Source organism: Stegodyphus dumicola, chromosome X1 (assembly GCF_044657685.1).
Source record: "Stegodyphus dumicola isolate Sdum_Otavi_A_Nest chromosome X1, ASM4465768v1".
NCBI classification, from domain to species: Eukaryota; Metazoa; Arthropoda; class Arachnida; order Araneae; family Eresidae; genus Stegodyphus; species Stegodyphus dumicola.
The window spans coordinates 155,431,251-155,448,331 of record NC_140780.1 but is presented as its reverse complement, the minus strand read 5'-3'; the positions used below and the strand labels follow the sequence as shown (position 1 = coordinate 155,448,331).

The window sequence follows — 17,081 nt, the reverse complement described above, 5'->3', positions numbered from 1 at the left end:
ATTTTAAAAGAAAGAAATTTGTTACAATAGCAGCTCCCGGAATATACAACAATCTTTTTTCTTTTTCATCTGTACTGCATCAAAACAGGAGCTTTATTCAATTCTGGTTCCTTCCAGAGATCTGGAAGGAAAACTAGTTTAATGAAATGTTACAGAATGACATTGCAAATAACATATAGAATATACTTTTCTTAACATTCTTATTTCATTCATGATTATTTTAATTATCTCTCCCCGTGCTCTCTGACATGTGTTGTAAAAACACCAAACACGAATGTGTTTCTGTCTATGTGTTCAACACTTCCTCCTACAATCAAAACACTAATGTGTTAAAATTCAACATACGAGACCTCTTAACACACCCTAATTTCAACTCTAGACCCTGAGGTACTATTCTGAAAGTGGCTAACTCTAAAGTGTAGCGTCAGAGAGCCTAACTACATCATTCAACCTTTAACACATATTCACCATGATTTAATCTTTACAGTCACACGAATAACAAATTTTTTAACATTACTTTCACTTTTACCATATCACGGTATTTCTAAACATTCAAAATAACAGTTCACATGTATACAAGAACATATCAAGATGCCGTTAATTTTACACATTTGAAAACATACATTAGTAGTACATTGTTAACTTCTATTCTTTTCAAAGCAAGTGCCAATTCTTTCTACATTGAAATAATACTACATTTCAAAAAGTCTTTCAGACTAAAACTTCTTTCTTGTTAGAATGTTTTAAATAAAATTTATACAATAACTTTTTACAATATTTAAGTCTTTATACAACGCTATTATACATCAACTTTAGTTTTACGCGCGAGTAATTGAAAAACATAATAAGAAAATCGGTCACAACTCATTTCTCGCCCTTTTGGCGATAAAGGTAGACCTCGCATGAGGTAAAACTTCTTGAAATCTGCCACTTGCAGTAAGAATGAAAGATTAACTTAAGTTTGTAAAGTAACATAAAATTTTACTTATCTTTGTAATATTCAGACATCCTTTTCTGGGCCCAGTCTTTAAAGGTGCTGCAGACCGTAGCTTGGTTGATCCTCCTTCTTGTACGGGCTCGCCCTTCAGTGCTTTCTTCTGGAAGCTTCCGTTTTTCACCACTACGGCCACCCTTGAACATCTTCCTTCTGTCCTCTGCTTGTGGTCTTGGCCGTTTGAAGGCAGCTGGTCTTGGTGGAACCGGGAAACTTCTGTCGTGATCCTGCTTGGACCTCGTTGTTGGCCGTTCAAATTTTTCTTGTACTTTTTCCTCCGCCGCTGGTGGCCCTTCCGCAGTTCGGCGACTTTTGCTGCGGAGAGTTCTGTCGGATGAGTCAATCTTCCGTTTCACAGCCGGGTTATAGTTGCCGTCCTTTCTCCCGGTCTTTTCCACATACGTCGTCCTTCTCCCTTCTTCATTCTGGGGGTGTTCGTGAACTCTGTTTTTTGGACGGTGGAACGGCTTCTTTTTCTTTGTACCTTCAATTTTTCCGCGGGGCAATTTTCTTTTCACTTGCTTCTGTCTCTCATTGGCTTGCCCTTGTACTTGTCGTTTTCCCACCTCTGGAACTTGTACCTGCGGTGTCTGCCGTACCGGATCCTGCAAAAGATCTGAAAAGATTTGCATTTTATTACGGTCATAGAATGGTTTTATCTGGTGAATGTTTGCGGAACAGGTTTCACCATTTCTTGCCTTTAACACTACAACAGCGTGAGTTATTTTTTCTATAACATATGGTCCTTCAAAGCGTGGAAAAAATTTGGCAGTTTTATCTTCTGGTGCTGAAGAAAGTGAATGCTTAATTTTTAGTACTTCATCCCCTACTTTATAAGTTACTCCCCGTCGTTTCAAATCATAATACAATTTTTGTTTTCTTTGTGCTACTTCCGTATTCTTTTTTGCTTCTTTTATTAGTTTTTCTATATCACCCATTTTAAATTCTGGGGCTCTTTGTTGCACATAAAATAGTTTATCTAACGGTGTTATAACCTTTCTGCCTAGAAATAACTCAGCAGGAGTTTTGCCCGTTGTATCATGTTTTGCGGTCCTAAGGGCGAAAGCAAATTCATTGACATAGTTATCCCAGCTTTTATGAAAATTTTTAACATAACTACGGATAATTTTCACTATATTTCTGTTGACCCGTTCCGCTATATTTGATTGCGGCCGATACGGGACCATTTTTAAATGACGTATGCCCAGTTTTTGGCACATGTCTTCAAATATATTACTTACAAATTGAGGACCATTATCCGATATAACTTTTAGGGGCGCCCCGTATTTTAAAATATATTTATTTAAAATAGAATCGGTAACTAATTTCGCGGAGGCTCGTTTTAAGGGAACAATTTCGGTCCATTTACTAAAATGATCAACTATAACAAGGAGATAGCGACTTTTGTTTAACTGACTTTTTGGGAAAGGGCCCAATAAATCGATGCCGATTATTTCATTTGGAAATTCGGATTTAATACTATTTAGAAACCCGGCCGGGCGGAAATTAATATAATTAACGGCTTGACATGTTGGGCAGGACTGGACATACGCCCTTGTTAACTTTTGCAGTTCAGGAAAGTAGACTGCCTCGCGTACGCGTTGAGTAGTTTTTCGAATACCAGCATGAGAAGCTAAAGGGCTGTCATGGAGCTCTTGCAGGATATTTAATCTAAGACTAGCTGGGATAACAGGTCGAAATTCGTCGTTGGATTTCGTAGTTTTTGTATAAAATAATAGACCATCTATTAGTTCGTAATGGGCCGCCCTATTTCTTATCGCCACAATATCTTGGTGGCTAAAATTTTCAGGATCCTTTAAATACTCATAAATGCTTCCAAACTCAGGATCCTTACCCAGTTCGGTTATTACAGTTTCTCGGGAATTTATTGTACATGCTGTGAGCATTGCCACCTTTACAGTATTACCTTCTTCATCTATTTTAATTCTGGATAGGGCATCTGCTACGATATTTTCCTTTCCGGGGTATGCTTGATTACCAGATTATATTCTTGTAGCTTGAGTGCCCATCTTATTAACCTTGGGGATAAGTTTTTCCCTGAGTACAATCTAGTTACCTCCGCATGATCAGAGTACACTGTTATTGGTGCCTTTCCAAAATAGACTCGGAACTTTTGCACTGCTAACAGAACTGCAAGTGCCTCTCTCTCGGTCGCGGAATAGTTTCTTTGTGTTTGATTTAAAGTTCGGCTAAAAAATGCTACTGGCTGCTGATTTTGCGAAAGTACCGCTCCTACCGCATAATCCGAAGCATCCGCTGAAATTTCTAAATTTTCATCCTTTTCAGGAAATTTCAACACAGGGGCTTGCGTTAATGCTTGTTTTAATTTTTCGAAAGCACTATTGGCTTCGGCCGTCCACGAGAATCTTGCCTTTTTCCTTTTTAATTTTAACAACGGCTCAGCGATAGCCGCAAAATCTTTTATAAAGGACCTATAATATGAACAAAGTCCTAGAAAAGAAGAGAGCTTCTTTGCCGTGTTTGGAGTCGGATACTTTTGTACAGCGATTATTTTTGATTCATCTGTCTCGATCCCTTTTTGCGATATTTTGTAACCTAAATATTTTAATTCAGGGGCTGCAAATTTGCATTTTTCGACATTAACTTTTAGACCGGCCTCATTTAATAAAGAAAACACCTGTCTTAAATCCTGTACATGTTGGTCTAGATTATCACTAGTAATAATGATATCGTCTAAATAGATAAATGTGGACTTTCCGAGAACAGGTCTTAACACAATGTCCATGCATCGCTGAAATGTTGCTGGGGCGCCTGAAAGGCCAAACGGCATTCGCAAAAATGCATAAGTGCCAGACTTGGTTATAAAAGCAGTCTTAGGCACGTCCTCAGGCCGGATCCCTATTTGAAAATAACCATTCGTTAAGTCTAAAGTTGTCATAAATTTGGTTGATTTTATGTTCCTTAAAATTTCTTCTATAATCGGTAACGGATATACCGGATATTTCGTTATGGAATTTAATTTACGGTAATCAATAGCGAATCTCCACCTTTTTGGATGCTCCAAAGGATAATCATTATTTTTCTTACATAAAACCACCGGACTAGCATAACTACTTGAGATAGGCGTTACGATCTTTTTACGTAGCATATCGGTAATATGCCATTCTATAATTTTTTCCTTATTCTTATCATACCGGTATGGTTTTTGACGAACCGGCAATGCATCTCCTGTGTCAATACTATGGTTAGTAACCTGGGTAAATCCTGGAATATCACTAAATAAGGAAGCAAATTCACTTACCACTTGTCGGATTCTATCTTGCTCGTCATTAGGCAGGTGGTCGAGATTTAACCTTGGCGGTTCAACCTTTTCTACACGCACTGGTTTCATCGTCAGCTTAAGAGACGCTTCATTAAAATCCAGTGTAGCTTGTGCGTCTGAAAGAAAGTCTATTCCTAGTATTAAGTGTGCTTGCAAATTCTTTACTATAAAAAACATTACCTTTACTTGTTCGTCCTTGATACGGATGTACAAAGGTACTTTACCTACGCACTTACATTGTTCTCCTTGCGCCGCTAATACTGTTGTATTATCCGCATTATATATGCGGTATTTGCGAAAATACTTTCTAAAAAAGACTTCTGGCACACAGGAACACTGCGCGCCGGTATCCAGGAGTGCGGTGGCCGGGATATTATTTACCAAGACTTCAATCTTCGGAAGAGTTAAATTTTTCACCATTACTGTATTTAACTTGTAGGAAGAGGGGTTTTCGTGGCCTTCGGATTTCCGCACCCTCTCGTCAGCAGAAATCCGTTTTAGTTTAAATTATTTTTCCTTTCGGTGCTTTCCTTCTTTCTCCACTGGCCTTGAGACTTTTTTCCTGGGTTGCTATTGAACTGTCGACGTTCGCCGGCTGTTTTTGAATGCTCGGGTTTCCTTGCCCACTGATTCGCTTTTTCTCCGTAGCCATGTGCTTGAGTTTGCTGTAGTCTTGGCGTACCAAATTGGTTTCGCTGTTGATATTGGCGTCTTCTTTCGACGTCCGCCGTTCTTCTACTTTCAAACTGGATTGCCAGCTCAAATAATTTTTCCAGTGTAGTCGGATTTCTCAATTCAATAAAGTCTTGCACTTGGGGTAGTAACCTCGGCAAAATCACTTGAATTATTTCAGGATCCGGACGGTTTCCATACAAGAGCTTGAAAACGTGAATTTTTCTTAAAATAAAGCTCGAGATGTTTTCCATTCTTTGTTGATATATACTGAAAAGTTCTGTTTCTAATTTCGCACGATCCCTTACAACAGGGAAGGCTTTTAGTAGGGCAGTCTTGAAATTTTCGTAGGTATAGGTGGGACTTCCTGCTTGACCCAAGAGACTTCTGCCGATACATTTGAACCAGTTAAGCGCTTGGCCCCTCAAAGCGCTGGTAGCTAAGGTAACTTTTTGAAACTCGTGCACGGGGTAGAGCATGAAGTGGTCATCCAATTTTTCCAAAAAACTGGTTACCTGTGAGTTTCCATTAAACGTTGCTTCTGGTTTCATCGAAGCGCGCATGGTCTGGACAATATACCCAAATCCTTCCAGGGCGGCAGCTGGCATTTCTGGATTCTGAGCTGTTTCTGCAGGCAGCACAGGTTCTTCTTGAAACTCGGCCATGGTTATTCTTCGTCGGGCGCCACTATCAGGTTCAATGTTTCTTCTAACCTTCTTCGGAAACATACAATGACCTGACTAGAACAGAGAGCTTACTAAAGCTATGTTCACTAATTGTAGTAAGTAGACAGGATACAGACGAAGGGTATACAAAACCCTTTATTTTTTTCTTTATATACAATGACTTCCGTACTTCGGAATACAAAGACCCACTACTTGTGGTCTAACTTAAAAGATATCAAAATAAAACTAAACTCTAATTTAACTTTAGAATAAGATTGGCCTTATAATAACAGAAAGCGTATGTAGCACAGAGACTGTGAACACTACAATACGTTTAATTTATCAAGAGGATTAAAACCTCTGGCCTGGAAGGCAAAGTAGCAACTGCGTAACTTCTAAGGTAAGCGGCCTGCTTCGAACTCACGGCTTCCTCTCCTCTGCTTGGCAAAAAGGCCACACTTAAATACTTGGCGTTCGCCAGACAACTTTGCATAAACTCCTTCACGCTTATAATTCTGGCCGGAAGTAGAAAATAAGAAGTGATAGTAAAGATTTAAAATAAAATAAACGTTAGTAAAACTTAAGATCCTTACAAGTGATCCTCCCTTCTTTGCGATTAGTAGAATTTGACATTTGTGCTCTGCTACTTGAGTTTTTGTCTGTTGCATTGCTGGTAGAATAGATTGCAAACTTCATTTGAGTTGGCCTCCAATTCTGCTCTAGTACGTCCTCGGACAAGTAGAGCAACATCGTCTGCATATGCGAATATGGAGGAATGCGTTGGCAGTATGAAATTTAGGACTGAGTTGAAGGTTGTGTTCCACAAATGGGGGCCTGCACAGGACCCCTGTGGACATCCTCTGGTTTGGGTACGCTTGATAATCCCACTGTCGTGCACTATTAGAAGGCAACGGTCCGTTAGGTAATGTCGCAAAGTAAGGAAAATATTGCGTGGACATTGAACTGTTCTGAGTGCTTCTAAAATTGAGGGCCACCACAGCATATCAAATGCACTTTTCAGGTCTATATTGATTAGTGCAGTATGATAGCCGTGGTTGCGATTATCGTGTATAGCTGAATGTATATCGTGGAGTGCATGCAGTGTTGATGACCCTGTTCGAAATCCATATTGCTTGGGGTGTAGATGTTGGCCTCTTTCTAAGTGGTGTCGTAAGCGATTCATTAGAAGCTTCTCATATACTTTTCCGAGAGCCGAAAGTAAGCAGATCGGTCGGTACGAGGATGGATCTGAAGGATCGCGATCCTGTTTTAGGAATAATACGACCTGGCCGACCTTGAATGCTTTTGGGAACGTAGAATAGTAATTGACAGTTATAAGTGTAAAATGAACTATCTGATTTGAAAATCTTGGACTACGTAACGAAATCGAAGTGCTAAACATATGGAAGAAATCAAAACTACATAAGTTAAGTAAAAGAGCAAAATTAGCTACGTTAAATGCGATTATTATAGGATTGAAATGAGTCGTTATGAACAAAAAATACTATATTTACTCGCATATATTCTCCCTTCGTGTATTTTTCCACCACCAGGTTTTTCAGCATATGATTTAGAAACTTCGGATTTATGGTAATAATGTAAAACGTGTGCACAAATAAGAAATTATTCCGTATGAGTAAAAAGAATATTGCTGAAGCCGTTAAGTCCTTCGAAATATATAATATCATAATATTAGCGTGTCTTTATGTGTCCTTATTAATGTACTATGTTTATCATTTAAGCTGTCTGTTTAGAAGCAGTATACGCAGCGTACTTTCCCGTTGCTTTTTAGCGGTAAAATCAGTAGGAAAAGGAGAAGACATACGCGAATATGTACGGTATAATAAAAAATTTAAATTAAGAACACATTTGAAACTAGGAAGGATAAAAATGCGTATGAAATTACAAATTACATCTAAAATTAAATACTGTCATTAATTAAAGCCATGTGTATGAATAGTTTGGCTCGCAAAATTTAAGAAATAAGTTAAAAGTATTTCTTTTATTTTTCGACCCTAGAATTATTTCTTATATTCCAACCTATAATTATTTCTTGTATTTTCCGACCATGGGCAACTAGGAAACATAGAAGTGTGAATGAGACTAAAATTTACATCTAAAATTAAATAATATAAAAAATTATAGTTGTGCACATGGTCAAAAAATATAAGAATAAGTTAAAACGTAGAATATGATGAAATTTACAAAGGTTAAAAATTGACGAAAACATTAAAATGGTGAAATAAAATTGAATAAAGAATGGGAATCAAGAATTATAGGATAAAATATTCAGAATATGGAGGAAAATATAATTTACAGAGGATAAATATCCTATAAATTCATTAAGATAATGATTAAGAATGTTATGGCTGAAAAATGCTTAAAGGATATTCTAATTTCTAACTCTTATCAAATGCAACGTCATCCAGCCATCCTGTCTCTCTTATCATACTCAAACTATCTCTTTATCACTGAGTTGACTCAGCGATTTGCCTGCTGGTGTACTGCGCCTTTTGCCAACCAATATTGAATTATTGATGAATTATCCCGCGAAGCGCATGTTACCAGCTCATTTAAAATTACTGCCACAAACGGCATTTGATTTCTATCTCTGGAGATGGATATCCGCCTTGACTTGTGTCGAATAGAAAGAGAGCGCGCTTTTACTCTGCATCAGATAAAAGAATGTCTGGAACAACAAAAGGATGATAAGAAGAATCGAGGTGGTAGAGTGAGGTATTTCACTTAGCCGCCATCAGTCGGCAAAGAAAGATGTAATGAATGAAAATAGGCAACAAAATAGACAAGACAAGAAAAAAAAGTTGGATCAGTAAGATGGCGATCCGCGAGAGTAGAGAAGTGGTGACAAAGGAGAACGGGGTAACCATGAGCTACCGTGAAGGGTACACTTCGTGGCGTTGTCAGCAGTAGTGGAAGCATCCAGAGAGAACACAGTAGTCACATGATGTTTTAGGGTCCAATCCAGTGAGGCATAATGAGGAGGCAGGTTCATTGGCTGGAACGTGATCCTGAGTACTTGAGTTTCAGGTCAGCCAATTGGCTACGGGAGCCAATACGAAGCTTGAGGGCGGCTCTGATTGGTCATTATGAGGAGAAATTTTTTCCTTGGCGAACCACGAAGCGTCTTTCGTTTAGGAACGACTAAATGAGCCTAATAATGTCACGATCAGTATCAGCTGTATTAATTTGTAAATTAATCCGTAATGCCATAAAATACATTATCAAAAGCTTTTGAGACATCGAGTAGAAGTGCCACACATCTTTTATTATGAATTGCAGAGCCTGCATATTCTAAACTCCCGACCAGTTATTTCGTAGTGCACAGGTTACGGCGAAAGCCAAGCTGTTCGTCTGGGAGTAGCTCTAAAAAAGGTTAACGTCTGTGAAAAATGATTTTTTTCGTAAATTTTTCCGAGACCAGATAAGAGACTGATGGGGCGGGGGTTTGGACGCATCTTTTTTCGGTTTTGGCAGCATGGTGATCATAGCCGTTTTCCATGGGGTGGGAAAGTACACTTGTGCCAGACAGGCGTTGAGAACGCTGGTGAGTTTGGAAATGCAGTTTATTGAGAGGTTTTTTTTATCTTTGCATTTGTTATTTTATGAACTGTATTCCACTAATGAATAATTTTACTATTCTCCTAAGTATATACAGAAAATGCCACTAGAGGGCTGAGGTGCGTAGGTGCAGCTAATGCTGTAACAGTTATTTTGTCGATACCGGCAGTTTTTTTGAGCTTGGGTTGTTTCACAATATTTGTTACCTCCCCGGAAGATGTTAGTGCAATGCATTTATTAGCGAGGTTGGAGATTTTATTTCCCCAGCTTTCGATTCTGTGCTTATCGATGAGTTTCTTGATCACTCTATTAAGTCTGTTGATTTCTTTTTTAATCTTGGGGTTTTAGCTACGCTGCCAAGTTTCTCGGAGTTGATTTTTTAATTCTGCGGTTTCTCTGATTTCCAAGGGAAGTGTGGTGAATTTATGTTTAAAGATAATTGTTTTGGTAGCTTCATTGTGAGCTTGCGTAATGCAGTCCATGAAATCGTGCACTGCTTTGTCGATTTGGTCGGAAGTGCTGAATTTTGAGATTTTTGAAGGGTTGGTGGCAAGAATGTTGTGAAATAACCTCCAGTCGGTGATGTAGCGGAAATTCTGGAAATAGGTTGAGGTGCTTCCAGTGCAGCAAGAATCGGAATGGGATCAGAACATAGTTCAATTTTTGTGTCCCCTGTCATTGGGATAGAAGTATTTGAGAGGATGAGATCCAGGATATACGGGCGTTGAAGGATGCTGTTGGGCCGGTATATAGGTTCTTCACGAGCATGGAGTGCCACAGAATGATTTTGAATGAATTGATGAAGAATTTTTCCATTGAAGATAGTCCTCCGGCATCGCCATTCTGCATGTTTGGCGTTTAGATTGCCAGCCAGGATCGTACCTGAATTGTCCGGTATCAGGTCAAAGAGTATTTTCTTGGTTAGTCTATTGTCAGGAAGGTTGTAAACCATACTGAAGAAAGTGCTTCTAAACTTGGGAAGGATAACTGAAGCCACTACTAACTCAAAGCCTTTGGAATTGTCAGTTGAAATAAGGCAAGATTGTAAAGTTCTTTTGACGTGGATAGCTACGCCACCACCTCTATGCCGAATTCTATCACATCGGTAGCAAAAATAGTTCATAATTTTGATTTTTAGTGTGGGATTTGCAAAAGTCTGTAATCTGTTTGTAATTAGCAGCAAGCGTTCCACACCATGTTTCTGGTTGGTAGAGCAGTTTTGTCGCTCTTATCCATAATTGGTTGGAATTCGTTTGACTGATTCAGGCGTGAAAGCACCCTGTTTCTTTTCGAAATTACTTGCAAGTTCTTCTATGCCTGAGCTTTTGAAGAGCAAAACAAGGGATTGAAGATTTTCAATCAATTTCTTGGCCTCTGCGATTTCATCTGTTTGAGGTTTAAGGGTAATGGTGGGGGAAAGGGTTGCAGCATAGGATTTGCTTACTACAACAAATCTTTCTTCATATGTTTTGACTGGATCAGATTCTCCTTTTCCAAGGAACATCTCGCATCCTCGAAAATTTGAAGTATGTGGGCTTGAGCAATTGTCACACTTAGGTGTGACATCTTTGGGTTTTTCACACTGATAAGAAAAATGTCCAAGTCTACACTTGAAGCAGCGCGGGTCATGGTTGCAGTGTGCCTGGGAATGTCTGAGCAATTTTGTCAATGAACAGGCGCTTTTATACTACTTCTTTCATATTTCTTAATTAGATAACGAATCTTTTCTTTTATTTCATATGAAAGTGATTTCTTTTATTATTTCTTTTCAGTGCTTTATACAAGAGCCGGCTACGGTTCTGCATATTCCTGCATTTCCTACTGTTCCTAGTCATGTGTGCGAAACTTTCCGAAGACATCCTGGACAAAATGGACGTGTTCATATTAGAATTAGAAGAGCTCTACATCCCGAAACCTTTGCCTTGGGAATATCTTTGGACATTAAGCATATTATTTGGCTTTATAGGCCTAAGGGCCTTGTCCCGTAACAGACTTTCATCTCTTAACACATACTCTGCGGGAACCGTCGTATTCGCCCTATGCCCTCTGCTTGGAGCAGCCATCTACTTCTTCAATGATGTTTGGGAATATGCAGAAAAAAAAGGAGAAGCAGATATTGAAATGTGGCAAGGATTCCCGGTCGCAGTATGGTGGTATGGCTTTATTATGATTGCCTTTCAGGTTCACATATTCTCATTGTTGTTCGCCGCCAAACTGATCAAGATATGGCGCGTCAAAACGAAACGATTTTGATTTCATCCTTTATCTGTGCATATCCATTATTCACTAATAGAAACTGGTCTACTAAGCGACTGTAAAACATGTTCTAAAATTTTTATCACTATCTTCTTTCACAAGATTTGATACGTTCAGTTAAAATGAAAGTCATAGATATGAATCTTATTCATAAGTTTCAGAAGCATATATGAAATATATGTTGCTAAATTCGGGCTTCATAAATGGGCCTTAAGGTGGCATCATTGTTGGAATGTTTATGCTGCAAATACTTTCTTCATTGCAGAATTAAAAATCATTCTGTGTGATGCAAGTACATTTTGTATTTGAAGGAAAAATACCACTTGCCATGTATTTAATTAAGCAAACCATTTTTTGCGAAATAAAAGAATCTAAAAATATTTACAATTTATATAGCACTGGAAAATGACTATTGTAAGTACACGTTGTATGCAGCGCTTGTTCGGCGAAACATCTAAAAATATAGAAAGAAAATGACGTTGCTTTTTCATGAAGTCAGCATCAAAAGTAGCTTTCCCCCCCCTATTAATTAACTCTAGTAGCAATTAGAGCAACTTCAAATTCAGAATGTTTGCTGCTTCATTGAAACGTATCTTTTTTATCCTCAAGAAGTTGAAGTGAAAGTAAAACTAATCGCTCAATGCAAGCAGAAGTCTCGTCTTCAATGGAGTTTTTCAGTGACGTGACACTGTGTATTTAACGAACATTCTGTAGATGTTTTTAATTAATTTGCAGTTTAGGTTCTATTAAGTTATTTTTGGTACTGTTAGTTAGCTAGACACTGTTTCTTTCTTTGTTTCAGATATTAAATCACGCCAAACTACTAAAAGTACATTTTTGTTACATTAATTACTTGATGCATTAGGAAAAATTAGTAAAGTAGTAGTTTCTCTCGATATGTGTAACGAAGACCACTGAATAAAAGCGTTCCTCTTCTTTTGCTTTGTCAAATCATAAATAAATTAAACGTTTTTCTTTCGATATTTTTTTTAATTATTTCGTTTTTCGTTCCTAAATGTTTTGCAAATACTATAATTCCAGGCCGACATTGTGTATCGTATTCAAAATATTTTCTACATCCCCTTTTTGTTTTATAACAAATTTGAAGTCATTCATCAAAAGTACATGGATGATTTTTATCCTGATGTGAAAGAGATGCATGTGATCTTATTTTTTCAAATGTTGCGGCTGTGCAAGCGAATATCTCCTGCCTGAAGTGTTTCATCTGCAAGAAAGTATAAGACATCTGGTCAAATATTTTGAATGTCATTGTTTCTGATATGTCATCATTTATTTGAACAAAAAATGAATGCCTGTATCTTTATTCGTCATTTATCTGTCGTCGTACCACCTTTTGAATTCCTGTTGTTACCTGTAAAAGTGCTAAATTAGTTCATTTTAAAAGAAAATGTCATTACTGTAATTATTGCAAGTGGAATTCAATAAATATTGTTGTGAAAATCTTTGAAGGAGTAAAAATCGTTTTTGCATAATATGCAGACAATAAAATAAATTACGTACACAATATTCTTAACTGAACGCATGGATAGTTGCATAAAATATTATTAGGTTTAATTAAAAGTTTTACAATGAATAAAAGCACGTTCAGTGGCAAATGTATCAAATATATAATCTGTAAGGAAAACTGAACATTAAAGAATTATGCTTTATTTCATCTGAATCGTTTTTAATTTCTTCGTCCCTTCTATGATTCAGACACCTAACCCAAATCCAGTCACAACAATCAAGATAAAGAACTTTTGCTATACGAGTACGAAATGTGTTTTATGAGCAACAAGTTTAGGCTGTATAAGCAGCATGAAAACATTTGGCATGAGAGAGAGAGAGGTTCCTTAGCCCATGGCAAAAACCGCAACCAAATGGTTAAAAAAATTCATTCAAGCGACAGGAACTTCAACAATCAGCCAACGTCTGGTAGTCTACAAATCGTAGATTCTGGCATAGGATTCCAAGCCGTGATTATAACTTAGAGATCACCGAATCCGGTGATTATAACTTAGAGATCATGAAAGGACCCGTGTGTATAACAGATTACCATAGTTTGCACTTTCCCGGCATCTGCAATGTCAATAGGAGCTGCCGCATAATACAAGTATGGAACAAAATTATTATTTGAATTGTTTTAGGATGAGAATAGATAGTAGAGAAAAGAACAAAGTATCTAAAACAGCTGTAACAATGGAGGGAGCTGAATAATGAAGTCAAATATCAGAACTACAAAGCTCAAATAATAATTTTGTTCCGTACTTAAACTTACCATACCTCATGAAATGACGTAAATTTCACGCAAACAGTGGATGAAAAATGCGTAGAAATCTCATAGAAAACCTATGTGATATACAATAGAATGCGATAAGAAGTGGATCTGTTTTCATAAACGCAAAAAGAAGAGCCTTTAAAATCAAACCAGCTTCTTGAACCGGACTGAAGAAGCACTGCTGCTTCGAACGTAGCATGATGCTTTGTATCTGGTGGAAATTCTAGGAGGCAGTCTACTGCGGAATCATCCCACATGATCGTACTGTGAACGCTAATTAGCGTTAACTTTGACTTTAGTCAACTTTGACTTGGAACAACTGGAGAGTAAGTATTCCATTTTGAAACAGGAGCACCTGGCAACAGTGAATAGGAAGCGCATTTCCTACAAAATAACTCTAAACCTCATACTATTCGCGTGATCCAGAAAAAGACTTCATGAACTTGATAAAATCGAGCTGATGTTGAAAGAAATTATCGAATTTTCCCGAATCTGCTTTTGTAGTTTTAATGGCTAGCACATTTATATACGGTCCGAATCTTACACTATCGGATTATTACTTATTTCAATTCCACATCTTTCGGCGGCGGCATTGCAACGACTTCCAGGAAGTTGAAATATGAAGGAGTTGTTCACCTCCAAGAGTAAGAAATAGTAACATGGGGTCGTTAAAGATGTAGCAGAAAGATGACTAGGTTTGTGCAACACGATAGTTTATATTTTGAATGCTAAGCAGCATTAATTCTAAAGTTTCTCTAAGAAATAACTAAATACTTGCAACAGTTATGATTCAGCAGCTTGGGAGGATTTTATAAATTAAAGGTAAGTAAATAACTACATAAAATTTGCCAGGTTAAGAATTTTTGATTCGTTAACATCTGTATGAATGCAAATCATTTATATTTGTCACCAAAACATTCTTGAAGATGAAATATTTATTCTGAATATAAATTAAGATTAAAATTCAGTTTTATGTATAAAGGCACATGGAGCTTGATAATATATGCCTTCAGTCAGAGCGGGGACAAAGGTGAGGTAAGTGAAGTATTTGCCTCGGGTAAACAAAAGAGTCGGTTAATTAGCTGGGAAAATTTAGAAATTCATTTTAAGAAATAAATTATGATTTTAACTTTCAACTCTGGAATACACGAATAAATATGAAAACAAGTTTTTTGTTATAAACAATCAACTTAAATTAAAAGAAGAATTAATATATAACATTTATTCTCAGAAGAGATGAGGTCACAGAGTAGTGCATGTATTATTTTCTAACATTAAAATTTATGATTGGAAGTAGCATGCTGAAGTTAATTTACACTTGCTCTAACGAGTTACGTAGACTAAACTTGCGTAGAAAATATCATCCTCCTGATATCAGGAATTCTTTACTCTGTCTCCCATTAATTTCCTGTACTCCTACTGGCCCATAGTAAGTTTTCTGAAGTCTACTAAGTAAGCATAGATGGTGACGCAATTGCTGACAATATTTTGCAGCATGACTCACATTGAATAGCATCGGAAGACTGAGCGAGGGTGAAAAGGAAATGTACCTTGTTATTAATCTTTGAATCTATATTTTGTGTAAAATTTGCCAATGAACGGAGGCGCTTGATTTGAGATTTGTCTTCTTGTACCCATGTTTAGTTTGCAGAGGTCATTCAGTTTCAGTTAGACCTGAAACGGAAAACTTGTTTATTGCTGTGAATAATAACTGGGGGCAAACCCTTATCATAGTCGCGAAATTTAATACATGGAAGCCTATTGAGTTAATTAAAGACACGGGTTAAACGTAAAGTTTAAAAAAAATGAATCATTAAATATCGTTAACTTTGAAATCATTCTTAAGTTACTGTGTTACTTCATTAATTTTAAAACTCAAATTGCATTTTTAAAATTATATATACTGTAATAAATGCATACTGTACTGTAGAATTATATATACTTCTTTTAAAATTATGTATACTGTAGAGATATAATCGGTTTTAAAATGCTATTGTAAAGATACGATTGTTTTTAAAAGAATTCCAACGAGCGGTGAAACTATGTTTGGATGGTTTTAAAAAATACAAATGATATCCGCAGGAAAAATTATGTTCATTTTATATTAATGTTACAATCTACTTAGGATTATAAACATAAATTAAGAGTTGTCTTGGATTATTATGCTATTTAAAATCACTAAAAGGATATTTTTAGCGATTTTCATTTCAAAATTGTGAATCATTATATATATTTATTTTTCAAAATATATGAAGCTATAATTAAATATTGTCGCAAGAATTATCTTATTATAATTTGAAATAGTTACTTTTAATAAGTACAAAACTGTGCACATACAGTTTACAGTATGTCTACAGAAGTCCTTACCCGGCCTTAATTATCGTAACCATTGTTCGTAGACATGTACTTCGGATTACAAAAATGTTTTAAATAATGTAAAGATCTATATATAAATCATATCTATAAATAGGGCTTCTACTTAAGGTACAGGGGGAACGCTTGTGAGATGGATGCTAAAATAAACCTATCACTTTATATTTCAAAATTTGTCTCATTCCTGTTGTCCCGGCTGCACAACACAAATAATGTATGAGAAAATACATTTTCATATATATATATATCAGTATCACAAAGTTTTTTGAAGCAAAAATATCCCAATGTTATTTCTGTGCAATATGCTGCTGGAAACTCAATCAATGATAGACAAAATAGTAAGAAATTTAGACTCAAATTCACAAAGACATGAAATTGAAAACCAGCAAAATCTCAAAATTTGCCAATAAAAATATAAAAAAATATCAACTAAGCACTTTCAAACCAGGAAAACTCCGGAAAACAACAGAAATATATAAAAATACATAAAATAGGAAGAGATGCACAATTAAAATATGATTCAACGTTATCAAGAGAGGGGATTTAATTCAATATTTACCTCTACTTGATAATGTTAAGTCATATTTTAACTGTATTTCTCTTCCTATTTTATATATTTCTGTAGCTTTTAAGCTTTTTCCGGTTCAAAAACATTTAGTTGATAATTTTTTGCATTTTTATAGAGAAATTTTGGGATTTTACTGGATCTGAATTTCATTTCTTTCATGGCTTTGTGAATTAGGTTCTAATATATATACAGGCATATATTTTATTTTTCTTCCTCTCCCCCCCCAAATACAGTACATAAAGGCGCGCATTTATGTTGTAGGATCTAGTCTTTGTTAGCATGCATTGTAACTAGATCTACTTGAAGGCTGTGTTGCGACTTTTCGCAATGACTCGGAACTGCAAACTACGAGCATGACCAGAAACCATGACTTTAGACACGCAAAAAAGCCT

The 17,081-nt window shown here is 36.6% G+C and overlaps 1 protein-coding gene across 1 annotated transcript in view; it reads left to right on the top strand.

The window, feature by feature from the left end:
* Positions 1 to 12,935, top strand: part of LOC118187564 (protein jagunal-like) — an 88,600-nt gene extending 75,665 nt beyond the window's left edge. The window contains exon 2 of the mRNA XM_035357812.2: positions 10,987 to 12,935. Coding sequence (XP_035213703.1) covers positions 10,987 to 11,467 — 481 coding nt within the window. The 3' untranslated portion in view covers positions 11,468 to 12,935. The remainder of the gene's footprint in view (positions 1 to 10,986) is intronic.
* The last annotated feature ends 4,146 nt before the right edge of the window (positions 12,936 to 17,081 follow it).